The sequence below is a fragment of the Astatotilapia calliptera genome, chromosome 8 (genome assembly GCF_900246225.1).
Source record: "Astatotilapia calliptera chromosome 8, fAstCal1.2, whole genome shotgun sequence".
Lineage (NCBI taxonomy): Eukaryota > Metazoa > Chordata > Actinopteri > Cichliformes > Cichlidae > Astatotilapia > Astatotilapia calliptera.
Window position 1 is genome coordinate 11,726,267 of NC_039309.1, and position 27,603 is coordinate 11,753,869.

General features: G+C 38.9%; 3 protein-coding genes across 6 annotated transcripts in view; 2 read left to right on the forward strand and 1 right to left on the reverse strand.

Moving 5' to 3' along the window:
- Positions 1–6,732: 6,732 nt before the first annotated feature.
- On the reverse strand, positions 6,733–9,527 carry LOC113028548 (zinc finger CCHC domain-containing protein 24-like). The gene is made up of 2 exons (XM_026178919.1): positions 8,913–9,527; positions 6,733–7,580 (listed from the first exon to the last, which is right to left on the reverse strand). Exons 1-2 carry the CDS (start codon positions 9,117–9,119, stop codon positions 7,323–7,325), a joined length of 465 nt encoding a protein of 154 aa, XP_026034704.1. The 5' UTR covers positions 9,120–9,527; the 3' UTR covers positions 6,733–7,322.
- Positions 9,528–10,280: 753 nt separating this feature from the next.
- On the forward strand, positions 10,281–17,380 carry LOC113028332 (annexin A4-like). The gene is made up of 15 exons (XM_026178521.1): positions 10,281–10,451; positions 12,132–12,519; positions 12,598–12,635; positions 12,813–12,956; positions 13,102–13,189; positions 13,317–13,411; positions 13,494–13,607; positions 13,773–13,863; positions 14,099–14,178; positions 14,306–14,362; positions 14,448–14,541; positions 14,671–14,766; positions 15,854–15,912; positions 16,016–16,138; positions 16,226–17,380. The coding sequence occupies exons 2-15, from the start codon at positions 12,141–12,143 to the stop codon at positions 16,283–16,285; spliced, it is 1,518 nt and encodes a 505-aa protein (XP_026034306.1). The 5' UTR covers positions 10,281–10,451; positions 12,132–12,140; the 3' UTR covers positions 16,286–17,380.
- Positions 17,381–21,490: 4,110 nt separating this feature from the next.
- The window catches only part of LOC113028333 (disks large homolog 5-like), a 30,620-nt gene continuing 24,507 nt past the window's right edge, over positions 21,491–27,603 (forward strand). For 3 of the 4 annotated variants that reach the window (XM_026178522.1, XM_026178524.1, XM_026178523.1), the window contains exon 1: positions 21,491–22,225. In XM_026178522.1, the coding sequence (XP_026034307.1) occupies positions 21,928–22,225 (298 nt within the window). In that variant the 5' untranslated portion in view covers positions 21,491–21,927. Of the gene's footprint in view, positions 22,226–22,414; positions 22,820–27,603 lie in introns of those variants that run through there. The other variant, XM_026178525.1, reaches the window with a different exon arrangement.

Below are 27,603 nucleotides of genomic sequence, written 5' to 3' on the forward strand. Positions count from 1 at the left end.
TTTGTTCATAGTATAATTGTCATTGTTAAGTAGACTTCAGGAATACTTCTCCAGGCTATTTGAAGGACATTCAAAGCTCTTCTTTAGATGTTGGCTGCCTTTTGCTCTGTTCTCTGTGAAGATGATTGCACACTGCTTCAAAAATGTTAAGGTCTGGGCTCTGGGGAGGCCAATCCATGACTTACACTATCCCACTGTGTTTTTTTCTATCCAGATAAGCTTTTACTTTATTGGTAGCGTGTTTGGGATCACTGTCATCCTCAAAAATGAAGCCACTGACAAACAGATGCTTTCCAGATGGTTTTGCATGGTGGATAAATCTTTGAAAATACATTTCTGCGCTCTTCATTTCATCAGTTCTGACACAATCTCTAACACCACTGACTGAAATACAGCCCAAAACCAGAGTCTCCACCATGTTTTATAGATTACTGTTGACACTCACTGTTCCACCTCCTCCTTACATACTGATGCTGTTTTGAATCAGACATTTCAAATTTAAATTCATCACTCCACAAGACCTGTTGCAACTGATTTTCAGTCCAGTTCTTGTGTAATTTGGCATATCTCATCCTTTTCCGCCTGTTTCCCTTCCTTAAGAATGGCTTCTTGACAGCCCCCCTCCCACTGAGACCATTACTGATGAGGCTTAAGATTTTCAGTAAAAAGCCTGTACACAGTTGTGTCCATGTGTAAATAGTACGTGTAATTAAGTTACGCCTTCTTATGCCTTTCATTTCATTTAGGCAGCATTTTTACAGCAAGTTACAAGCCATTTGAAGTAATTGCCTTTGAAGCAGTTCCTGATATAGCACACAGCAGAAGCTATCTTCTCCTTCTGCTGTGTGCTATATCAAAATCTGCATTCCTGATATGTAGAAAAGTTAAGGACTGCAGCACTACTAATATCAGCTAAGGCAGCTGGGTTTGGTCTTTGTTTGCAGAGGTTACTTTACTTCCATTGCCTGTGTTTTTTAGACTTGGTGCAGTTTCTGAGAACAATTTTCATTCAATTCAATTTTCTTTGTCATACACAGAAAATAAAACACATAGAAACAAACAGCAGGCCTAAAACCCCAAAACCTTTCAGTCTGAAACCACATGTGAGAAACTCTTTTAAGATAAATAAGTTGTGAAATTCATTTATTATGTGAATTATAACATATTCAGTTTCACAGCCAATACTTATGTTGTCTTATTTAAATTAGCCCCAGACTGCATAGAGGGATGTAAAGCCAGATTTGTAGGCTGCAGCAGATAAGCTTGGCCCAGATCCTTGTAGCCTGGTGAGAGAGACCCAGGAGGTGGCTGCCTCCCTCTGCCATCATCTGGAAACCATCAGGATAAACAATGGACTACTCCAAATCCCCCCCCCCCCCCCCCCCCCCGTCTCCATTCGCCAGTCCCTCATTCACTCTCCCCTACTCCCATACCCCCACGAGAGAATTCATCCTGGAGAACTCAGCACAGCTAAGCCGACTGGATACCATGTGGTCAATTACTCCACACTAACAAACCCACCACACTCTGTCCCTCGCTGGGTTTAATTTGTGTCAGACCCCCACAGCATCCATGGAGAAGTCCAGCTGTTAAGCAAAGCAAAACAACACAATCATGCCTGGGCTGACCACCGCAGCAAAAGGTCGCCTGTGTTTTAAAGACTCTTGTGCTGATTTAAGAGATAGTTTTCATTATCTTGTGAAATCAACTCTCCAGGAGGGTTAAGAGCAACAAATGCCTCAATTCCCACGAGCCCCAAAGAGAGGCTATTAAAACAGCTGCGTTTTTAAGAGGACAAATTTGATGGCAGCAGTAAACCAAAATTCAACTGGTTATGGCTTCTCAAATATGACGATGTGCTGCTTTTTAGTTTTATGTGATTATCAAACAAATATTTAGGGCTTTAGCAGCATTTGTCAAACAAAACTAATTAGAAGACATCATCTTAGGCTGGATTCTAGTTTGTTGAGCAGCTGCTTATTTTAAAAGTGATAACATTACGACGTGCCTACTTTTAAACCTGAGCAACTTTTACAAGGCTGTCTTTTTCACCATAGTGCATATTTTAAAAACTGAAACAAATGTTCCAATTCATAAATAATCAACACATCTGAGTAAGTTTGGATGCCCTAGGGGTTCACAGCTGTTATGAAGAAATAATGAAATAATAATTTAACATCTGATACATCAGCTGTAGTCCATCTAAATAAAAAAAAAAGGATAAAAACTCCATATAACAAACAAATATGCCACAGTCTTTTGCAAACCTAGTGGCGTGCCTACCACTTAAAATATAGGATGTGTCGACTTATGCACTGTTCTCTGAAGAATTGCTCTAACTTGCTTTACTTTGACTCGTTTTGAATAGATGATCCCGAGTTTAATAAAGTTTTTCTAGCAGCTTCACCACGACCGTGGGCTCAAACCACAGAGCAGTGATTCGAGGAAATAAGATATCAGTCTCTTCCTGGCCAGTAGATGCTGACTTATGTCTTACACAATGGTGTTTCCTCTTTTCCAGAGCAAATCAAGGCCAAATGTTCCACTTACGGAAACATCAAGATGTCAAAAGATTCTTTTATGCAGATACAGCCCGAAGCTGTGATCTTTCTGCAAAGCTTTTCTACAAATGTTGCACATTTGAAACACAGAGTGGATGAACTTTTCTTTAATCCAACATGAATATGATTAGATACAAACATCTGGAGGCCAAAGAGCAGATGACTGGTTCTGTAGTGCTGTAGAGTTTTAATCAATCAGACCCAGTGTTGAAAGCACACAGAGCAAGGAGAATGATTATCACACAGACATATGGACATTTTCTATGCATCTTTCTCAAATGCAGGAGTCTGGGGGGGACCAAGCCATTTGATTGGTCCAGAATCTGACTGAGCTCCACTGAACTATAGGTATTATGTTTCTCAAAAGACTGAATGACAGGAACAGATGGTGGGTTGGAACAGCAAAATATGTCCAATTTCAGTTCAATATGTGTTTGAGTAACATTTAGGAAAATATTAAAAACATGGAACCATAATAAAAGTGATCTCTACAGCATTTTTCCTATATGTGTTCCTTAGCCTTGAGCCGACGATACTCTTTATCATATGAAGGCTATCTATCCTGAATTCCAGGGTTTCCCCTATCTTTTGCATCATCCTCAGCAGATGTTTAACCAGAAGTGCCAGGCAGGATATTGTGTGTAGATAAGACAGTTATCACCAGTGAAAACAAAAGGACCACAGCAACAGTAATCAGACAGGGTTACATGAGATTGTCCAGTTCAGCGTCGTTCACTTTATCCAGCCCAAAACGAATCTGATACTCACCTAATTTCAGTCAATTAAAAACTTTGTAAATATTGAGATCATCCTCCTGTAATTTCATTTTATAGTACATTTCTCAGAAGTACCAAATACAGTTGAATTCTGTTTTATGTTTAAACTTTTGGTTTTTTGGTAAATGCATCATTGCCAAGATCAGAATGCTGACTGGCCTGTATGCCTGTATGCAAACATATAGATCTACGTCTAGCTAAAAGACTTTAAACACAAGCAAACAGCTGGACTGTGTTGATCCAAAAATAAAAATAAAACATCTGCCTATCATTAGCTTGCATGATAATTATTAACACTGTGTATCTTGTCTTACATCTAAAACTAGAAAGTGCAAACACAACAAATTAACATTATGTTAAATGTTGGACATATAAGTGGCGCAGCACAGACTAAAAAGACTGAGAACTAAAAATATGTTTATGTTCAAAGGCCAATGATCAGATCAAGAAGTTTCTTTTGTAATCTCTGCAACTAATTTTCAAAGCAGACTTTTCCCCTCCATTCAAGTGTGATTAAACTGTAACAGTAAAGACCTACATGCACTTCCTATGTTACCCAGAAGTTTGCAAAAACGGATGCAGTCATCTCAGTGTAGCTAGAGTTCGTTCGCCACTGCCCTGCACTGACAGAAAGGCGAGAGAGACAGAGATGACTCCAGCCAAGCAGCACTGTGCGAACAATACAGCCTGACTTCCTGACCTTTGGTTCCACAGCCCCTCTGCAGAAACAATGCTCTCCTTATTTATCACAGGCCCTTCCCACCACGCACCCATTTACTGTCAGCACTCTGTCACTTGTGTACTTTCTTTACTGTAAGCAGGTCGAGCTACTTAACTGGGATGAGGACATTAAAATGTGACCCTAAGTTAAAGGGAAAAACCACGTAAACCCTCGATGAGTACCTGTCGTTTGCTTGGAAATGTGAATCTTAAAGACAATATAGTATGAAGGATTTTTAACTTTTTTAAAACTATTTTTCTGCAATCCTAAGACATCAAAAGCATACTAAAAGCATACTAAACTTCAGTTGGCTAAAAATGCCTCAGATTCCAACCAGCGAGAACAAAAAGCAGTTTGTTGATTAGGCACAGCTTCAGACGAACGTTCATCACAACTTCAACTAAAGAGACCTTTTGTCATGGCGACAGCTCCGTAATCATCCCTTTGGGTCTGAAATACTAGCAACACATGATAAAATCTGACATCATTTTTCTAAAGCAGAGCAAGAGTGGCAAAAAGCCAGGAGGAAAAATGGTTTCCAGATTTTGCATAATTTAAAGAGTATAGCAATAAAGCAGAATCGTAAATATCTCTGACAATTCCTTTGACGTTTCAATCGTCTCATGAAGCAAGTAACCCAACGCTCCACAGTGCTGTCAGCACGATGTTAACTATTGAAATGCCAAATGGCAGCATTAGCATTTTCTCTTATACCTAAAACTTTTTATTTTTTTTCATTACCTGCCATGTATTTGTCTTATAATTTTAGACTTGATGTTCCAGAAAATGCTTTTAAGGCTTCAGGCACAGACTTCCTGTGTGGATCCTTCTCTCATCTTACTGAGCCATGACATCCTTTGATTCCTATCCACTGCAGCTCCACAAAATGTTCCCTGTCTCCTAGCGTCAGACTCAGCCTAAAGACTTACTCACAATACACCAAGGTACAAACAGATAATCACAACTTACAGATGAAGATTGTGACGCAGCTTATCTCATAAAAATTCTAAACCTCAAGTTGTGTAAAGCACAACGGCACAATAGTTACTGCTGCTTCGTTAGAGCTCTACTCGTAGCCTGTTGTGTTAAGTTTCTACATTTACCCACTTTCACTGGTTGCTACAGCTTCGTCCACAGTCCAAACACATTCCTGATTTGTATTTGTGGATCTGATAATGTATAGTTATCTTAATTTCTGTGTTAGCCCATGCTTTAGCATAACAGGAAGTGTTGTCAATATTTCTACCAAGTGTCTGTGGCTTTAAAGTGTGTGATTAGGACCTTCTTTGATACACTTAGATGAAGATGTGATTCATGACACCAAAGAAAAATACAGAATATACACCTACTTTTCATAGCAATTGGCAGGTGTTCACAGATGTGAATGTGCGAAGAGCTATAAAGTCACTGCACATGTGCTGTCAGCATTCCTTACATTCCTATATGGGCTGTATTCTGTGCTAGAGTACACTAATCTACCATGTGTTGGCAGAGTCAAGACTTTAGGAGAGAACGATCAAACTCGAGGGAGAAAAAAGAGATTCGTACTCATTGTTTTTGAGTGAAAGAATTGTTTGGAGAATGTGTTTGTTCCTTATATATTAAGAAATAGATAAGAAGTTTGATATCACTCTCACATTAAAACATGTAGGTCATCTGGAATGATAGCTTAATTTAGCTTAACATAAAAAGAGCAATTGGTGTAGGGTAGAATCACTAGATTCCCTACCAGCTCCTCTAAAGCATAGTAATGCTATCTACAATGTTTGGTTTTTGCAAAAAGCATAAAACCAGTAATTATAAGCAGTTGTGTTCTTTTTGACAGAGCTAAACTGGCTCTCCCCATTTCCCGTCTTTATGCTAACACTGGCTCACAGTCTATAGTATTTCTATGCTACTAGCTTTAACAGACATAAAGCTAGCAGCATTCCCATTCACAAGAAAGCAAATGGGTTTAAGCACACACCTAACAGGTATTTGTCACACAGTTTAAAAAAAAGGCTACCTTGTGTTATTAATAACATGCTTTAAATGTTTTATCTAATTAACTGTGATTTAGCATCGGTTAGCATAGTCTTGGTTCAGTGCAAAATCTCAGCCTAAAATCTTGGTAGCTGTTAAAAGGTGATCACATTGGGTTTACTATTTAATTAACTTTAACCTGCTTATAACTACTTCAAACCAACTTTTAACCCATTTTTATTTTTCCATGCTGTTTGTGCTTGAGGGTCTGCTGTTGCTCTCCTCATACTGGACTTTCCATGCACATGGAAAGGTGGGAAACTCCCAGAACGGAGCCAAATATGATTTGCTGCAAATGGAATAGCAATCTTCTTTTGACTTTTTCTGAAAGTCTCAAACTGCTATTGTTATATGTCGCCCCCAAAAAGAGATTGATATTCTTAAAAATATGTTTAACTTGGCTTTTCTGATAGATGGAACTTGACAAACACTAAAATAACTGAAACTGATCACCCAGTATTATAGTCTGTGGTATTATAAAAGGAGGTTGCTGCTTTCAGATTTTGCAAAAAAAAGCAATTTCTACTTTAAAAAAAAAAAAAAAAAAAGCTACCTAATCACTAGCCATGTTTGGAGAGGGATATCCTGTGTGACATGGTATTACAAGATATCTATCTATATATCGCTAGACAGAGAGTGTGTGTGTGTGTGTGTGTGTGATTCAGTTGGATAAGCAGAAAAAAGGATGGATGGGTGGATGGATATATAGATACATTTGATTAGTAAAAGTTGACCTGCTATTTTAAATTCAAGTTTTTGCTTCTTTGTTTCTTGGACACATCCTGTCCATCAGTCATTTTATTATTTCTATTACACCTAACAAATGTCAAGCATTTCCTTCAGAACATGATCAATGGGGAACCACAGCTGCACATAAAGCACTGGTAATATTTCTTTCATGTTTGGAGTGGAGGTCGTGCCTAGTTCCACAGAAAAACCTATCATCTTTCATTAAGGCCAGCACCGAGATCCAATCTGGCATCTGCTGCTCATTACCAACCTGTGGTGGTACACCTAATTCAAATATGTGCTGAGGACTGTATTTCACACTAAAAAAAAAAAGAATAATACAAACATAATACTCGAACTTGGAATGTAGAGTTTAAATTGAGTGCAGTACAATTGTGAAAGAATACCTAGAAATGTGACAAAGAAACTGGATGTGATTTGTTGGATTTGTCATCACATTTACTTTACAAATGTATTATTCATGCAGCACGTCACATGCGTTTGATAGACAGCTCAAATGAGCCACATATTGTGCAGCTGTTTGATGTAAAGTGTCACTGTGTGTCTCACCTGAGGGCAGTCTTTGATGTAGTGTCCTTTGTTGAAACAAAGGTGGCATAGGTAGTTGGGTGGCGGCCTTTTGCTGGGCTTCCGTGTCTCAGGAGACAGGGAAAGGTCTGAGAAATGGTCTGCCAGTGAGCTCAGGCCATCCACAATATTGTTGAGAGATCCATAAGGTGAAGTCCTCTTGTAGAAATTATTGTTCAAGCTCTATCAGAGAAAAGCAACGCCCCCCACCCAAACAAATCATAATTATTTTTCCATTGATACGCGCTCTTAACTATGTCTACAAATGTCCGAAGCTCATAAGTAATGCCCAACATAACTTCCAAAAGGCCAAGGTAGTGTATTCAAATAGCTTCAAAATCAATCAAAACACAGAAATACTCAACTATCAGAGGTAAAAACTGTAAGATTTTTACTTTGGAGTTAGCAGATTTTGGCTTTTTTGTTTGACAGATGGTTGTTTAATTTTTGATTTTACTCATTTCATCAGTTTTAGCTCTACACAAGAGTGTTTGCCATATCCCCAAAACACAGAAAGTTACAGAAGGTTATTGTTGTGACTCTGCTATAAAAGAACATTTCACGGGGTCTGTCAGTCCATCACCCTGATTGATTCTCCTGTTTGTCTCCCTGACAGTAGCCAACCTTATTTGATTTCTGCAGATGTGCAGTCCTTACTGTGTGAACCAATAGTGTCCATTTCCTCATTAGAACAAAATGCCTTTGTCATGCATTCTTACAAATGGTTCTTCTGGCACGACATAATCAGCATCATTGTGCTTCTAGAGGAGATGGGTGCTATGGCACTGCAGGGCCAACCAACATGAAGAACAGCCTGCGGACACTGTTTACTCTGAAGGCATCGCACAATAACGAATTGTGGTCAGATGCACATGTGCTTTAGAGCAGTGAGATCTTATGCAAGAGACAGCAAACCACTAGATATCTTGGCATGCGTGAAGTTAAAGCACACACGCCAGATATGTGGAAATGTCTCATGTCTCAAGTAAAAACTTGTGGATTTAGATGTCAAAATTTAAAGAAAACATCACAAAGTACTCAGTTTGTTTAAAAAAAATCCTTATCTCTTTCTTCAATTAGTCAGTAGTTTATTAAGCACTGAATTAACACTGTATACCGCTCTAACCATGCAGAGGCCAAGGGGCTGGGGTGGCTAACTCTAACATTTTTGAAAGCTTGTGAGAGGTCTTTCTCAACCTACCATTCCCCCGTCTGGCTGACACCAGAACAGTCTGAACACACTCAGGCACTATATCTGGGTACAAAACGCATATTCATATGCTACCCAGTCACCGCAGGGCAACCCAAATGAAGGCATGCAGGTGAGGTTTGCAGTATGGGCAGCAAAGTAACCAAGGCTGAAATATCTGAGAAGAACATTCAGGGAGAGACTTGCAGCAAATAAATAAATAAATAAATAAAGAATAACATTAAAGATAAAGATTTAATCCAAATACGGAGATAATAACCTGCCATCGCAACTTAATGATTGAGACAGCATCACATGCGTTCTACCTCACTGCTCAGATGGAAGAAGTTGTTGAGATAGTTGGAGCTCAGATCAGCTGCGCTGCGCTTGGAGGTGCTCACGTCCAGAGGAGAGGAGTCCGACTCGACTTTGAAGCCGTCAAAAGCGCTACTCGGCGTGTCTTGTAAGGACATGTAGACCCAGCTGAGAAGCTGCGCGGGCTGGTACACACCAGTCTCTACGGCAGACATCATGGTGTCTTCTGGAGGTCTGCGCCTCTCCTCTTAAAACAGCACCGTCAGAACCGCCGGTTTCTCTGGACAACCCAACTTCTTCCAGTCATCCCCCTGCAGCGCCTGACTGGGCGTAATCTCTGCGTGTGTTCACCTGGGGGAAGCCCTGGGAGGAGGACTCCACTAACAGGAGAGAAGTCACGGGAGGGGCTCGGTGTAAGTTTGAAATGGAAAGGCTGTATGGCAGCTGGAGGACTGGAGCAGCAAACAGGCAAGGACTCTGCGTTGCGTCACAGAGAATAGGAGGGCCAACATGAGTTTGCATCTCTTTCTGATTACCTTCGCTGGCATCTGTATTAAGAAGGGAACTTCTTTGTACTTGTTTAATCGTCTAAATATAACGCAAGTGATGATGATAATTTTTTTTAAAAAGCCACATTAAACTTATATGAGATTTCACATATTTACAAAAGTGCTTTATATTTCTTTTGTTTAATATCTAAACTTCATGTCGAGTTTTCAATTCCTTCATTCGTGAGAGTGTCGATAAACTTCTTCATGTTTACTATAATTAATGATTTCCAGATATAAAACGCACACAAAATTGCTTTGGTGTCAGCTCAAAGTGGATTTGAGCTGATGAAAAGCCCAGTGGATTATAATGAGGAAGTGGGCTGCTGCCATCTAGTGCTTCATACTGACTAATTCAGTAAGAAAGCTAAAATGTCGTGCTAAAACATGTAATAACCCCATGACTTGTAAAATAGTGTTGTTTTTTTATTGCCCACGCGTGTTTTTTTTTTAAAATAATGTGTTTAACCATTCATTTTGGAGGCTCAAAATAATCTAAATTACGATCCAAATGAAAGGTCTGGGGATGTCCTACCCGCTATGATTCATGCTTTTTTAAATAACAATTTGTATTATACAAGAGGTCATGTGGCCCAGAGACATGAAAATGGAAATTTAAAAAGTAAAAGTAAAAGTGTGATGTGGAAGCTTGGGGCATTTGCAGTGCATACACAGAAAACCCCTGTTTGCATAGATACACAGGTTTCATTGGGGGGGGGGGGTAGATTCATTATCAAACACTTTTTATTTACAAATCATCTTTTGGTTTTTGTCCCTGTATGGAAGCAACTTTAATCAATTAAAGCCAAACAATGTTCCAGTGCTCAGTGTGGAGAGAATGACACACCACAGCCCTCTGACTCAACAGTGGTCTCTATCTCCAACGGTAACAACAAGCAAAGCAAAGGTTATTACTGCTAGCACGGAAACTAGGACCCACCCACATTCAGGCTGGTCTCTCCCTGCCTGGCTCTTCCTGGATCTGACGCCCGCATCTGCCAAGTAAGTAACTCTAATCTATAGTTTTTTCCACTGCAATATATTTAAAACAAATATTTCTTTACGTTGCAATAAACAACAGCGAGGAACTTGCAGAAATGTAGCGGCTCATTTTGGCTGTTGACTTTTTTTTGTTTCGTTTAGCTTTGCCTGATCAAACAAACAGCCGTTTAATGGTGACGTTACCAGATAGCAACTAGCAATTAACTTTCTGCTTTGGGGACGTCACAGCGGCACGCTAGCGCTTGTAAAATGTATGTAAGGAATTAAAATAAATATTTTATTAGTCGCCCAGGCCGGATGCTACATGCTAAAGCAGTAACTCGGTTTGAAAGTGTTGTGTAACGTTAACGGACGGCTGGGTCGTTTCTGCTCTTCTGCGTCAGGGCACACGGTTAAATCACTTAATGCTTCTTACCATCACGAACGGGCCAAGGTTTTTATTATTATGCGTTTATCATTGAACAGTAAAATCATAGCTGGTTAGTTGAGAAAATGCAGGCCTGTGATGCTCTCACGAGTATAAGGACTTTGATTTTACTGCTTTTGACGTTAAAAGAGCTTTTCGACGTTCAAAGTCGAAACATGTACTACACATACAACAGTTAGTTGTTTTTAATTACTGTAGGAATTTATGTGAGTTCCCCCTCGCTTACGTATTTTTTCTGTTGCCTAACTGGTGGTATTTACTACGAGTGCCCGTGGCATTGTTTCAAAATACTGAGAAAATAAAACCTGAAAAGCAAGGGAGTGTCAGCAACCAAATGTTTTCCAAGAACTCATTTGTAACACACCCTTGGTCTTTCTGTTCAAACTAAAATCAGTAATTTCGAAAAATCGTCTTTTGTTTGGCTGTCGTTAACTTTTTAAGTTGTGTTTACGCACTTGTTCTTGCAAAATACATGCATTCCTTTTTAAGGAAGGAAGGTCTTTTATCGACACATTGCAAAATATGAACAGATAAAGAATAACAACGTAGTAAATAGGTACATTCATTGAAATTCAAGCATTTTTGTCTTCGTTTTAACTCATGAAAATCATATCTTTAGACATCTTTTTAAACTGTATGGACATTGCTTCAACTTCACACTCAAACTGTTTGATAGTTTCACTTCACAAACACAAACCCAAAATATTTTCCTGCTGGTATGCACAATGACAGTTTTGAAGTTACAGAAAGCATGCTTTGCATATAGCTCAGCAGCTCATTATCTTTTGCCCTGAACAAAATTTGTTCTGTTTAGAATTTCTTTGACATGCAGACTATAAGATTCAGGTATTAAACCACTCACCTTTCACTTAGCAGAATCTAATCAGCTTTGTCCAAATAACATTATTACTTATTAAGATTTGGCAACTGTTGCTTGTTCGCATTATTGAGGGTTTATATTATATTGTTTTCTGAGAACGGGGAAGCAAAAGTTGCACAGTTTCATAAACAGTGAACACATTGCAATGTCATTATCATATGACAGGGATACGGATCAGTGGAAGTGGTGAGAGACATTTAAACAATTTCCTATTGTCTTGGGGAAAATGTTTGTTTTGCTTCTGCTCTATATGAGATTTAACGAGCCCATTCAGTAAACATTCTTTAGACAAAAACATAAATTCCCTGAAAAAGTTTTACATAAAAAACAAATATTTACACAGTGATAGTCTCCAGCTTTATTTCACCTCCAGGTTTTGAAGATGAGCTACCCAGGATACCCTCCTCAGTCTGGAGGATACCCACAACAGGCGGGAGGCTACCCACAACAGGCGGGAGGCTACCCGCCTCAACCAGGGGCATATCCTCCCCAAGCAGGTGGCTATCCACCAGCAGCAGGTGGCTACCCTCCTGCAGCAGGTGGCTACCCCCCTGCAGCAGGTGGCTATCCACCTGCAGCAGGAGGCTTCCCCCCACAGGCAGGCGGATACCCACCCCAGGCAGGTGGTTACCCACCAGCAGCAGGGGGTTATCCACCCCAGGGGGGTGGTTACCCCGCTCCAGCTGGAGGCTTCCCTCCCCAAGCTGGTGGATACCCTGCTCAGCCTGGAGCAGGAGGTTATCCATCCATGCCTCCAGCAGGTGAGGCTCCAAGAAGAAGGCATGACAGATTACATTTGTGAGGTACTATTCTTTCTTTAAGCCAATATTTTCTTTCAGGTGGAGGCTGGGGTGCAGCACCAGGTGGCTATGGAGCGGTATGTAAATTCTTATCTCACTCTTCACCTCTTACGTGTCAGCTCGCTAATACTATATGGACTGGCTCAGGCTAAATCTCATTTGTTTAAGTTTCCTTATCTTTACCATTCCCATCTGAACCTTATTTGTTTAATATGCATTTGTCACCATGTACTTAGCTGTCCCTTCATTTGCAGCCAGGAGGAGCTCCGCAGGGATATCCAGGAGGCCCTTCCCCAGGCCAACCCATGCCAGGTTACCCAGGAGCACCTGCCACTAACCCTTCAATGCCTGGATATGGAAGTGGGGGTCCCTCCAACCCTCAGGGCCCTGCCATGCCTGTAAGATGTGGCAGGTGCATGCTGTGGTATTTAACACAAATAGAATTACCACAGCATACACACTTGTTACTGTGTTGAATTTTATCATGTCAGATATATGTATAATTTATTTATATATGTGTTTATCATTTCTTATGCTTTTTAGACAGGGTACAGGGGTTCTATTAAAGACTTTCCAGGGGCTGATCCACTGAAGGATGTTGAAGTTCTTCGAAAGGCAATGAAGGGTTTTGGTCAGTAAAATATGCATTTGAGTATGCTAAACCCATCAGATATAATATTGTTTCCCATTAGCAGTTCATTTGCTCCTTCTCCTTTTACACATCATAAATTGATTCTAACAAAATAACATCTTGACAGGCACCGATGAAAATGCCATTATTGAACTTCTGGGAAATCGTTCAAAAAAGCAGAGGGTTCCATTGATAGCAGCTTATAAAACTACTTACGGAAAGGTACTTTCATAAATAATAATGCTTTTGTGACAGTTTTATCTTAGCTGACTTTGCAGTCAGATGTTTCTGTTTTTCTGCTTAGGATTTAACCAAGGATCTGAAGTCTGAGCTAACTGGAAACTTTGAAGATCTGGTTCTTGCCATGCTGAAGACTCCAGCACAATTTGATGCATCTGAACTCAGAGAGGCTATAAAGGTTGGAAGCTCATGCGGTTGTCTCAGTAAATGGTTTCAGTTTTGGTTTTCCTGCCCAAACCACAATATCTCGCTCATCGTGCATTAGGAAAATAAGTGAATGTGAAATGGCTGGCTGCAAATGAATGTTGATCGCATTCGCTATGCTTTTCTGTAATTGTTTTAGGGTGCAGGAACTGATGAGGCTTGTCTCATTGAGATTTTGTCATCACGCTCCAATTCAGAGATTCAGGAAATTGCCAGAATCTACAAAGCTGGTGAGTTTTAATGTTGTCTTTTCTACTTTTTATTCAAATTCTTGTTGGAAGACATTATTAAGACCTGTTTTTTTTTATTTTTTATTAATGTAAGGGTATATTTTGCTTTAAGCTGAGCAGGCTTATTTGATCAACAGGTAAATAATGAATTCTGAAAAAGTCAGTGTCTGAAATGTCCTATGCAAATATTATGGAAATGAATATATTTTCCTAAAAAGCCCCTCCTTCCTTCCAGAGTACGGGAAGAGCCTGGAGGATTCTATTAGCAGCGACACGTCTGGACACTTTCGCAGACTCCTGGTGTCTCTCTGTCAGGTAGCATCAGCACATTTTGCTGGACTTACAAAGAGCTTTCTCATAAAGGGAAATTCTGACCTAACTTCTGCACTGTGCCACATAATGTTTTTCTGCTCTCAATGCTACTTCCTTCTATTCTCTCTAGGGAAATCGTGATGAAAGGCCAAATGTTGACATCTCTTTGGCCAAACAGGATGCTCAGGTACTTGTTTAAAGATGGCTTCGTATCCTCAACGCTCTCTGAAAGCAAATGCAAGCCATAATTATCCTTCTCCTTCTTTCCTCAGAAACTGTATGCAGCAGGAGAAAATAAGGTGGGAACTGATGAGTCTCAGTTTAATGCCATCCTGTGTGCTCGCAGCAAGCCTCACCTTAGGGCAGGTGTGTAGCTCAGGAAGTTTACTATTTTGTTTTCAGTGTCATAAATAGAATTGCTTTAGCACATATGCTTTTAAACCTTTAAAGAATTACATTGTAACTGTCATGCTTGTGTATCTTGTCTTTGAATAGTCTTTCAGGAGTACCAGCATATGTGCGGGAAGGACATTGAGAAGAGCATCTGCGGGGAAATGTCTGGCAATCTTGAGTCTGGCATGGTGGCTGTGGGTACGTTCTTTGGATCTCTTTTTTCCAAGCCTGGACCAAACTGAAGCGACTTTCCAAAGACATGCAAAAGCTTTAAGTATATATTAAAGCCACTGGTTGAGGTTGTTCTGCAAGACTTTCCTATAAATACTATGCAGGTGCAATACAGGCAGCTGTTTGACCTAAATACATGATTGAAAGCAAATGGTGGCAAGACAGACTGAAGACTACACATTGGTTTTTATGAGGCATTTTAAAATTAGAAACTGATTCTTCAATCTGTTAAATGTCAGCAAACACTTCTTGAGGGCTTTGTAGAATCAACTAAGTTATATTTCCAGCTGTATATTAAAGCTAGAAATATAAATGAGGTAAAGACTTAAACTGAGGAAGAGGATACGACATCCTCATTCACTGGCGACTTTCATCATAAGTGTTGAAAGTGTTTGACTGGCACCATAAGCTCGCCAAGCAAGCTCACAAGTGAAGTAAAGCGTAGTTTGTTAAATGTATATAGCAACTACAACATGCACTTACATTTCTAGGTAGGTATACGTCAGGGATCTACACCAGGTTAGACTTGACAGACCTGACACATTGCAACATTTAAACAGTGCTCGGTTGGTACTGTGGAGCCCACAGTCTGCTAAGAAAACGTCCTTCAAAGCCTTCACCAGCCTGAACCGTTTATGCAAGGCCCGATTGGTCTACACTTTTATGTTATTTACCTTAAATTCAGAACCTGCCATTTGAGTACTGCAGCAGAATCGAGACTCAGACGTGAGCCTGCGCAAACTGTAGCCTTAGTTTCCTGTTCTTAGCTGACAGGAATGGTCTTCTGCTGCTGTAGACCTGTAGATGCTGTAGATCTCATGTTGTTTGTGCTCTGCATTCATTAAAAATAACCAAGGTAGTAAAACCACAAATTGGGTCAGTTACACAACCTTATTGGCGGACACAATATAAACTAAATATGTACAGAAGTGTCTCATGTTCCATCCATTCAATTTTCACGGTCTTTTCTTTTTAAGCGTGCTATGTCTTCTTGGTTTATATGTACAACAGCATCTTCTGCTCCTTTATTTATCTTTCATTTGACTTTTTTTAGTGAAGTGCATCAAGAACACCCCCGGTTACTTTGCAGAGAGGCTCAATAAGGCCATGAAGGTACATCTGTTGTCTGTCATCCCTCGGATAATTAGTTTAGTGCTCTGATTTTGTGAAGAGAGAATGGAGAAGACATAAACGAGGTATTACATTGTGCTCACAGGGAGCAGGGACAAAGGACAGAACCCTCATCCGTATCATGGTGTCCCGCTCCGAGGTAGATATGTTGGACATCAGGCAGGAGTATCTGAAGACCTACGGAAAATCACTGTACACTGATATCTCAGTAAGTCCCACTGTTTTTGTCATTTTGACGATCAAAGCTTAATCACCGTGTGCTTGTTATGTGATGCGTTTTCTCTGGATTTCTCAGGGTGATACCTCTGGGGATTACAAGAAGCTGCTGTTGAAGCTGTGTGGAGGTAGTGACTAAAAAGCACCAAGACCCCAAAGGAGCGTGTCTCAAAAGGACATCATATACATCCACACTGAAACAATGTTATATGACCTTATATTCCGTTTGTTGCATGCATTTAGTGCCATTTTTCTGATTATTACATCAAATCAACATATATATTTTTGATTCTCTTAAATTACATAGTTTTTGCTACTGTATTGCATTTATTCATATTTTAAAGGTGCATTAATATATTTCTTTTTACACAAAAGGTTGAGTGGTAGCCAACAAAATGTGTGTGTGCCTGAAATTAACTAAATTACTGCAATGACTATATTACACAATAATATTTAAAATGTACTTTAGTTTGTAGGAAACCTATTTTGGGGTAACAGTAGAACTTCACAAAGTAAAAAGAAAGTAAGATCTGAAAAAGAGCTAGTGTGCCATGTGACTAATTTTTGCAATCCATATAGAAAGAAATATTTAGTACAGCGCTTTGTGAATGTATTGCCAAGCATTGCAACTGTGTGTACCTACTTACAAAGGTGTATGTTATTATTGTATATGCATATGATCATATCCCAATCAATCAATCAATCATTCTCTGAATGTAAGAAATAATATTTGCATCTCTCCTGTAATGGGTGTTTGTTTTAGTTAACTGAAATTTAACTCTTGCTTCCAAGTCTATGCAAATTAGTTTACTGCCAATCAACATTTATTTGCCTTTCACTCAGTGCTGAAACGCCAAAGCCTAAAGACAGATCATATTGTGCCGTTCGAGTAAGCCTGTGGACCTACGCAATTATTTTCTTTTGTTTTGTCTAGCAAACATTCGATAATCTTAGTTGTATGGCTACAGGAAGTTATCCATATTCTGTTTCTCAATATTTTGTTTAGTCTTTCAACAGTGTCCTTTGCTGATTTGTATGCTTTACTGCCAGCAGAGGGCTCTTAGTTCACACAAACTATGTCACCTCTGTAGAATTGATCTGCCTGAACTAACTTTTGCTGAGTATTTCCTGCACTAACTACTTTGCTTTGTAACATAATAATTGTCAAAATTCAGTGGATGCCTTAAGAAAAAAAAAAAGGAAAAACAACCACCTTTGATTTCAATAAAAAAAAATTTGGCACATTTTCTTTGTGAAATGGGATTGTGTGTTTTGCATGAAAAATGACTGCGTGTGGATTTTGTGCTCTAAGCAGATGCACAATGAACGATTTGCATGTCAAAGCCAGTCTCATTTGCACCACCTAGGTCTGTATTACAGCGAGTGGGTAAGCCCCCTCCACCTCTGAGCATCATGAGCGGCAGCCTCTTGTCAAAAGGTGTGAATAATGTGGCTTACATAAGTTCTGTTTGTGCGTGCGTGTTTGCTTTATAATCTGAGAAGGGGAGAGAAATTCATTCAGGTGTGCTTTGAAGCTCAAGTGATATGGAGCGGAGCTTCATAGAGCTTTTCTCAAGGCTATAAATAGTGTCCATATTGGAGACACGGGTGTCCTAAAGTTGTCTTTCTGTTGTGTTCAGTGGCCTCGAAGTGCAGCCTCAGAGGGGATGTGTTCGTGAGACAAATAGCTTCTTTGCAAACCTTGCTTCTTGTACACTTTCTAACTTTTCATATACACCCGAAATGAAAACAGTCCACCAGCCTGAGGACAAAGAATGATAAATATTTGATGTTGGCATTTGTGTATTTTCTCTCTAGCTAAGATTTTGCACTGATATCTCGTGAAAGATATAGGTCAAAGTGAAATCAAACGGGGGAGAGAGGAGGGCTTCCATTTAGCTTGCTTTTACTTTAAGAGGAGGACAGAACACTTCCGTGATCCTGATTTCTAGACAAAGTGCTTTAATTATTAACTTGTCGATGTGATGGCATAGTGGATGATGCACTCTTTATGGAGCTTGGGACACAAAGACGTCTGTCCACGTCACTGGGCCAAGTGGAAGGTGCAATAGCTGTGAAGAGCAGCCTGAACTAGGCCTTAGCCTGAGGCTTTTTTTCTTATATTACTTGTAATGAAATTTTAAGAGCTTCTCTTAAAACTTGTAATATCACAAAACAAAGGTCTCAATAAAGGTTTATTTCAGACGCAGTAAATCTGCAGTTCATCACCAGCCTTTTAATACTATCATATAAACAATCAGTGTGAGTAAGTATTGAGCAATTTCTTTTTTTATTTGCAGTGGATTTTCTCCAGCCATCCAGTGAGGATTGTGCAGCTAAGTGACATTTGGTTGCCAGGGACCTAATCCTGCTTTAAACTTCATGAGTGCATATAAGCAAATTACAAACCCAAGGATTAGATGAACAACACATAATGAGATGTAGCAGCAGATATCACTATCCAGCATGCAGAGTGGCAGCCTGTGGGGCTTGAGGCTCTTCCTCTGATTTTTGACAGAGTGAGAAAATAAATCCTGTCCAACCATATGCTTTTATTTGTGTGTCAGGAGAAGCAATATACCAGAAGACAGCGTAGAACTCTATAAATTGCTCCCACTTAATGTTAAAAGCAAATGCAAGATTTCAGTGTTTTGAATCTGTTTGATGCTTTTAGGAATTTACATAATTCCTAAACATTGCAACTTGTTTTCTTGGTAAGCGGTGAATAGATTTCCCTGCAGGGAAAAGAAATTAGTGCTGTTGTTACATAATTGTTAAAGCTGTTTCGAATTTAAGAGGGGAAATGTATAGGCACACTGTGTACCACGTTAAGCTTTAGCAAGCTCTAGCTAAGAGTGAAAATCCTCATAAAGGGAATACGCTCTAGCTCTATGTTAAAAAGTACTAGCAATTATCATAAACAAGCTTTAAGTAGATTTCCACACATCTCCAGTTTAGCTGTGAACACATATAGATATAGACATATAATCTTACATTTAATATTGCTGTCTGATTCTAAACAATTTCGTTTTCGTAAGGATTTTATCTTTTTGTGACGTCTCCCTCCTTTGAGACCTGATGGATTATGTGGAGCAGAATAAAGCTTGCAGAGCGGGGCAGTTGTGTCAGGGGACAATCCAGATGAGAAACAGGCAACTACAATCTGGAGGTATAATCTCCTCACAAAAAAGAGAGATCAAATCATGAAATAAGAGCTGCTAGATTTCCCTTGTAATCAAATAATAGCCTATTCAGATGCCCACAATGTATGTGTGGGATTTTCTGAGCAGACTGGGTTTTAAGAAGTCAAGCAATGTCCGATTTGTAATCTAGTAATATTTACATTTAAAACTGCTTAAGTGTTAAATGTGTTTGAATTTGCATCCATAAAATTGCTACCTAATCATTAGCTGTGTTTTGGAGAGTGAATCACTGTATTACATGGTATGACTTGATGTGATAGTAGAAACATATGATAAACTCTTATAAAATGTACAACAAAGTCATAATAAGTGTCATCCACTGTATCTAATACAATGTGTGTACTGGCATATAGTTATTTTATTTTATTAAAACCTTCAGCCAGTTAGTAATTATCATTAGAATAAATAATAATAAGAAAATTCGGAGGAGAAGATCATCTGGTAAGTTTGTGATTTTAGAGCAGTGCACAACCTTTCATCAGTAGGTTTTACTGTAGAGATGACCTGTGATCAGTGACTGTTTCACCAAAAGTACATTTGTCGGCCAGAAACAGTATTTCACTAGAAAAACTGAGAAGTGAAAAATGATCTTGTTCAACAGAATATATATGATTTTATTTTATCACCCTTCATATTCTTCTTGCTGCACAAGAGGGTTAAGGAACCACCAGTCACAGAAATATCTCTGACTTTTTGTCACCTATGAAGACAAATTTCATTAGACCCTGAGAACCTCATGTTATCTTTTGTAAAGGATGCTGAAAGAGTCATCAAAGCTTCCCAACTAAGGTTTTAAACAGTTTATATACTTCACTTAATACAATTACACTCTGGAAATGTTTACGGTTGATTCTGTTATTTCTAGACTTGATATACAACACTTTATGAAACCACTGGGTGGATGAGGAAATGGTTCATCTAAAGCTGGAAAAGAATAAATGCTTACCCAGCGCTCAGTTAATAATTTAATAGTAACACTTTGTCATATAATCACTGCTATATAGAGATCTATATAGCAAAAAAAATTAAGCTAAATGCCTGATATTGCAACTGTGTAGACTATAAAGGTGACTTCTTAATTTAACTATGAGGTCTCCAATATCATCAATCACATCCGAAAACACTAGGGGAAGTAATTCAGGAAGTCTCTGGTACATAATGAGCTACATAAAAGGTCAAAAACCAACAATGAATGACCCTTGAACAGCGCTGTATTCAAAACAGACTGAAAGCACGTCACTGGTTCAGAACTACTTCTCATTCTTAGCAAACGTTTTTCTTGGTGGACGTAGTACGTCCACCAAGAAAAAATATCTAAACTAGATTTTTAATTGTTTACATTTTTAAATATTATGGATAAGATGTAAAAGAGTGACCAATACAAAGGTTTGTAGCAATACAAAAGCCAACATCTTCCATGGGTGTGCATTAGTGCACATGATATGAGTTACCTGCAAATCTGTGCAGGTTTTGCTGCCCTACTGGCACTGTGGTCTTTTTCAGGGAAGACCTTGGTTATTCCACTACACTGTGCATGTACTACAGAAGCATGATCAGCAGTTAAAGTCTACACCAGTCTGCTAGTATTCCAACAAACACTGAACATATTTGGCACACTGGGAAACTAGTTATACAACAAGGGAAGTACAACGCATTTTTTTCTTTAAAATAAAGCAAGAGTTTTCAAACATTTTCTTTCTTAACAAGAAATGATGCAACACAGGAGTAAAAGTCCAACACTCTCGAAAGATTTTGGCCCCAAAAAGTAAAAGCTTAAACCTAATACGTTATATTATTACACTTATTTTGCAATTAATTGTGGGGTTTATATAATTTGCATCATTTTAGCTTTTTGGGAAGGGTGTGTAAACTTTCAAAAACTGGGCATAATAATGAAAATTAAATCGTCCTCAGCTAAAAAAAAATAAAAATACTTGTGAGTGAAAACAAGCCCGTCAGTATTGTTTTAGTGTGTTTTTATTGGCATTCTTGAATGCCTTCCACATAACTAACTCACACAGAAAGCGCAAAACCAGTATTACATAAGTTGTGGTAATAATTACAGCGGTAATTATAGCGGCGGGAAGCCAGGTGCGTCTAAAAAAAAGCCCCGCCCACGTTTACCTTAAATGTCCATTGCACGGAAATATGATTGGCACAGGGTTACAGCTGCTCGAACGGTGAGACATGGCGGAGTTTGTAGTCTGACTGAGAGCGCTCCTGGAGAGTTTCCACACTTTTCAACATGACTAAAGAACTTGATTTGACGCCGAGGTTGTTTCCGTAGCGCAGGCAAAGCGGGGCTTAAAGAGGCAGAGGCGTCATTTTTCCGAAAAGGATAGAGAGCGGCGGTTGGGAAAATGTGTTGTCATCTTCATGCAGTCAACAGCCTTGGGCAACAAATATGGCTACTTCTTGTGTATCCGTCAATTCGGGTTGAAAACCGTCCTGACTGGGTCGAGCGGGGTAGTTTCGCAGAGTCACGGCAGTAGCCCGAAGTTAAGTTGACTACCAGAAAGATTAAAAGGCTGGGTTTGTCCCGAGCTGGTAAACAGCGGACGAGCGAAGCGGAGAGGAGATGGAGCCCAAGCACAAAGAGTTGTTGGAGAAATGTTACCAGAACTTGGTGGAGTCAATAACAGATGCGGACAGAGTTGTGGACGCGTTGGCTCACTGCGGGACCCTAAGCCAGCCAGAGCGCTACGAGCTGGAGCACAACTGCACCTCCAACTCGGAAAAAGTGGACCTTCTGCTGAAGCTACTAATGAGTAAAGACGGGGACCATTTCGCAGAGTTTTGCACTGCTCTGGAGACAACACACCCTCACCTGCAATCTTTATTGCTGGATGGCATTGGACCAGTGGATCATACGAGTGGTGAGAAACAATTAAAGTGTTAACGACCTCCTAATTAAATTGTTATAAGAGTATAGTGTTTATGAAGAAGGGGCGACGTGTCAGAAGTTAGGGCTTTATCTAAAATACAGTGAAACGGTGTGTTTGGGCCCCTTGCTTTTGATATTGCTTATGATCCAACCTGTTTTCGATCCTCTCCTGAGCATGATCTAACAAACATTAGTGCTATTGACCTTATGACAATTTGATGAAGGGCATGACTTTTCCTTTGGGCAAGACTTTTCAGGGCACAATCATGTGACCTGATGCCTATTTACACTCTCACTACTGTGCTTGTTTCATTTAGCATGTCACCAAAAGTACAGCCTGCTAGCTTTTTTTTGTGAAAGCATTTAATGGACCTAAAAAGACTCAATCAATATAGGGAGGGACTGACTGTGTGTGGGAATCAATAACCCACTATCATAGTCAAACGAATGAGAGATGAATCAAATGCGTTTTAGTGCGCACTGTGCAATGAATTACTCGAGGGGGATATAAACTGGAGAATAAAGGGCATCAGTTTGATTTGTTTTTGGTGTAAAACTAACTACAGTTAAGATTATGTCAGCACCGGTAAGTAAATTACCTTTTTAAATAACTAATTGTACGGTCTTTACAATGTTGCAACTTAAAGGCATTCAGCAAACTATTGTTTTATTATAAACTTGTGAATGGATTCAAAATTGCCTTTGTCCACCTACTGTAATACTCCACAGCAGATGTATAGAAAATTAGTTTCTCTGTGGATTTGTCAGTATAGTATAGTTTTACTACTAACACGATACTGTATAGTGTAATGGTATAGTGCTTGTGGAACTGAAATTATTTCAGAAGTATGACCCCTGGCAAGGAGTTTCTGATTGATTCAGTTCGTCTGGTTTAGTGGCAGGTTTATTTAAACATTATGGATGGATTGGGACTTTTAAGTGATAAATTTTTGGATTTGATACACGTATGACACCAGATGTTGCAAGATACTGCAACATTGGATTTGGGATGCACTGTCTTGATACTCTTAAATATCTCAACCTAATTCAGATGCAGTTGTCCTTCCGAATCTGAATTAGCTGGATGATAGAGTACCTTTAAGCATTACCAGAAACACAGGATCTCAAAACTCTTTTATTTATCAGTGATCAGATACACTTTTTAGAGAATATTCATCCTGCCTGCTCGGGATACATTAATATATGGACTGTTGGCTTGTCTTAAGAGGTGAACTAAAACTGCATCTTACACAACATTTAATGTTCCAAGGTATCGGGGGTTCCACCTTCGACCCTTATTATTTAACCCTTAAGTTTATCTAATGGTTACTAAATATATCTTGAAGTAAGGATAAGCCTCTGAGATAATATGGTCTCATAATGGCACAAATCGCAGATTAGTTTATAATAACTTTGTAATAGTTCTGTTTTCTATGTGGATAATCACCCTTTTTCTAACTAAGTGATAAATACATGCATGTGATTTTATTCACAGATAAATCCACAAACTATAGATATACTCTCTATTTTTTGTGTTCATCATAAATCTCTTATTGCATTCTTTGTATGCTGAAACAGTAATGATGTATTCTCTGGACTTTACCTGACATCTTATGCAATAGCATAATGCATGCACTCTGACATATGACCCTTACTCAGCACTTCTGTTGCACTTTGACATTTGAAAAACAAACAAACAAAAAAAAGGAACATCCATCCAGTTGCTTTCTTGTTTGCTATCGCGTCATACTCAGTTAGCTACCAGGTGTTAATTATGCATTATTTTGGCATAATTCATAAGAGAACGCAAGCTGGACACTTCTGTTAGTTTTTCTGAGCCTTCTCATTTTTGCGCTGCATTTCACAATTGTGCATTGGGTCTAGAACTGAGTACTGATAGGCACTCTAGTTCCAAAGAGCTTTGTACATGAGCATGTTCTGGGCTAGTCATAGTAGTGTGCAAATCCCCGTTGGTAGTCACACAGGACACAAATGGGCTGAGCTGTCTTCTGCTACTGGGCAGACAGGTTCCTCCACTGTGTGGCCAAAAGACGGGCCTTTCCAGAGAAAAGCAACCTATGTTTTTACATAATATGCACCATCAGGAGCCAGTTGCAGTAATTGACAAGTCACCCCAAAAAAATATGAGAGCCACATGTTGGTAAACCCTGCCTGTTCAAATGCTTATAACATGAATGCTAAATATATCCTTTAATCACTGACCTACAAAAAGTTCCACATGATGTAAATATGATGCCTATAGTACCGAACAGGGTGTGTATCGCCCAGGGCTTGGTTGTTTGTTTGTTTTTATTTTTTTGTTTTTTATTTTTTTAAATAAAGATACTTTGTAGTTTCACATAACTATAGCTCTAAGGCCTGCCAGCGGAGACCTTTCTGTTTAGATTGTTCTCATCGTTTCTTAAGGAAGAATAACACAATGGCTGCACATTATAAGGGTGTGTATCATGGGAAGTTTTGCTTTGTCACTGCAAAACAAGAGCAGGTGTTTTGCAGTTAGCGATTAACGAGTGTTATGTAGCTCGATTTCTTGGTTTCGTTCTAGATTTTATTAGGCGGAAAGAAGAGAATCTAGTTGTCTCCAGTGGTTTTGAACTGTTGACACAGAGGGTAGTTATTGCAGAATCGGTGACTCATTAACTTTATACCACAGTACATATCAGAGTGTACTTATTTATAGAAGTAGACTGTAGAAGAAAACTGATGTCTGTGTTCGGCATGCTTTTCAGTCTTCTAACATCTATCTCGCGTAGCAGACTTCTACTTTAATTAGAATAGCTTCTCCGCAGGGACATATGTCATTGTTGCAGTACCATCATAAATGCATATTGTGGTATTTCAAATAATTTCTTTCCAAGTCTTTCACATGTATCTCCAGAGATGAAGTTAAGTGGGATCAAGTAAAATTTCATCTGTTGCTTTGCTACTGACAGAAATGTCTTTTTTTTCTTCTTTTTTTTAAGTTGAATGCTAATTGGTTTATTTGTCCAGTTAAAAGTTTGTTTACAAAGTATTAAATCAACTGAAAGGTTGTTTGGACAGAGTGATAATAATCTGTGTTCATGTATGCAGAGGAGCGCTGAGTTTTCATGGTGAAAGTTTAATGTCTGAGTTTATTTTAGAATAGAGTGTGAACAATTTAGTTATGAGAAACTCCACTGATATGAAGGGAATTTAGATAAAGTCAAATTTTTACTTAATTAATATATTTTGTATTGTTTAAGGATGTGTTGTTGGCTCATTTGTTTACTGGTAACATTTTAAAATCAGGTCAAAGACTTGGTGGGCATACTGGGATATTGAACAAAGCAGAGTGACTACAACATTAAAACCTGTGCTTTTAGTGCTATATAACTGTACCATGACTGTGCTATGATACTGGAGTAAATAAGTAAGCCCAACTTAACCCTTCTGTTGACAAAAAAAGGGCCTGAATTATATCCCTCATTAAAAGCTGTATTTTATGGTTTTCTGAAATTCAATGTTGATGGACAACACTCTGATCTATTGCTTAGAAAGTAATCTTCCCCCTTTTGTCAATTAATTACTCATTATATACAATATTTAAGTTAGAGCTTTAAGATGCAAGTAGAAAAATGCATAATTCTTTTAATGGAAAGGGGTAGCATTCAGAATATCTTTCATTTATTGTTAGTGGCACATAGTACCAGATGTGATTTAAGATCAGCACTTTACGTTTGAGCGACTGTTCTCACGTTTAAAAGAAATGTTCAAGTTGAGAGTAAACTCCTACTAAAGACAGTCTTCCCACTTTCCGTTTGTTCTTGAGAAGTGGTCTTCTTATACCATAAAATTGTGTACAGATGATCAAGTGGCTGTGACCGTAACTACGAGATCAACCTAAATGAAATGCTTAAGTGGGCAGGGTCAGACCTCAGGTCACATGACTTCCACGGAGCAGAAAAGTAAGTGAGTTATGACATTCTGCACCTTGCCTATTGAGGCACTCTCTGCTCAGAGTCATGGGAAACTTAAGCTAGAGTGAGAACAAAGAGAGCTCAAAGAGAGATCGGTCTCTCCTTTTTCTTTCTTTCTTTTTTTTGTCCTTCAGTGGGAAATAGAGGGTTGAGCCATGTTAGCTGGGCTCCTCATAGTCTCAACTCATTTAGTTAGTGGGAACACGGCCAGTCAGGGGTTGATTTAGAGTAATGGGACGTGGGTAAATAGAATCGTTTGTCATGCTCTAAGTCTACACTAGACTTTACATCAGGAGTGGAAGCTGCTGATGTAACTGAACTATAAGCTGGTCACTCCACAGCAGCGCAGTAAGATCTCAGGAAAGGTGCACTGCTGGCTGTTTGATCAAGCAGTGTGCAGTCAGGCATCAATAAAATTCTAATCCTTCTTGTAGAGGATAAATAACCACGTTTGAAACAACTTGATTAACAAAATATAGTCAATGAAAAAACCTATTGCTAAACAATTCCTTGCTCTACTTTTACTGTAATTTATACAGTCAATGCCCTCTTATATTTTATCAATGTGTGCTTTGTGAGGGATATGACAATTTCTAGCTAAAGATTAATATTTATTGGCTGATTTTCATATGTTTGCATTTTAATACAGATCCCTATTACCATAGTTTTTCCATCTTTATCCAAATATACTGTCATAAACTTGAGCATTTAACATGCTAACTGAGGCCTGTAGAGTCGGAGATGTACCTCAGCATTGCACGCTCTGACCTTGGGCTGAATTTGCTGAGAAGTCCACTTCTGGGAAGAATTAAAATGTTTTCATTTTTAAAAGTGTACCAGTTCTTCATCTCACTGCTTTAGAACTGTTGGTAGTGAAAACATGATGTACTGTAGCAGATAAATATTGGCCACTCCCACTGATAAATGGCATCTTATTTGGCAATATACTGAAGGCAGTCAACACATCTTTTGTTTTTGCTTGTTTTCTTAGAAAAGGTGACAGACCAGATAGTAACTTAATGACAACATTTCTAATTGACTTGACCATTTGTGTAACCATTTGTTCCTCTGTTGTTGTAAAAAGCTAATTGTTTCTTCTGAATCTGTTGTGAAAATTGCACACTCTGGTAGATCGTGACACACACAGATTGCATCAGTTATTTCCCTTTTAAATACTTTTCTCTTTTAAAATCTACTGAAGAATTACTTTTACATTGGTGTGTGAAATAACATCATCTTCTTCATATTGTTCAGTGGTGTACATAAAGCTTCCTTTCTGTAACGTTAATTATGAATCACTGTAAGCTATAAAAGAGGGCCTTTCACAAGGGGGGGACTGTGTGATGTTGTCAGAGGAGATAAAAGGAGAAGCTCTAAGGCTGCAGCCTCTTTGGGGCCCTGGCTAGTATGT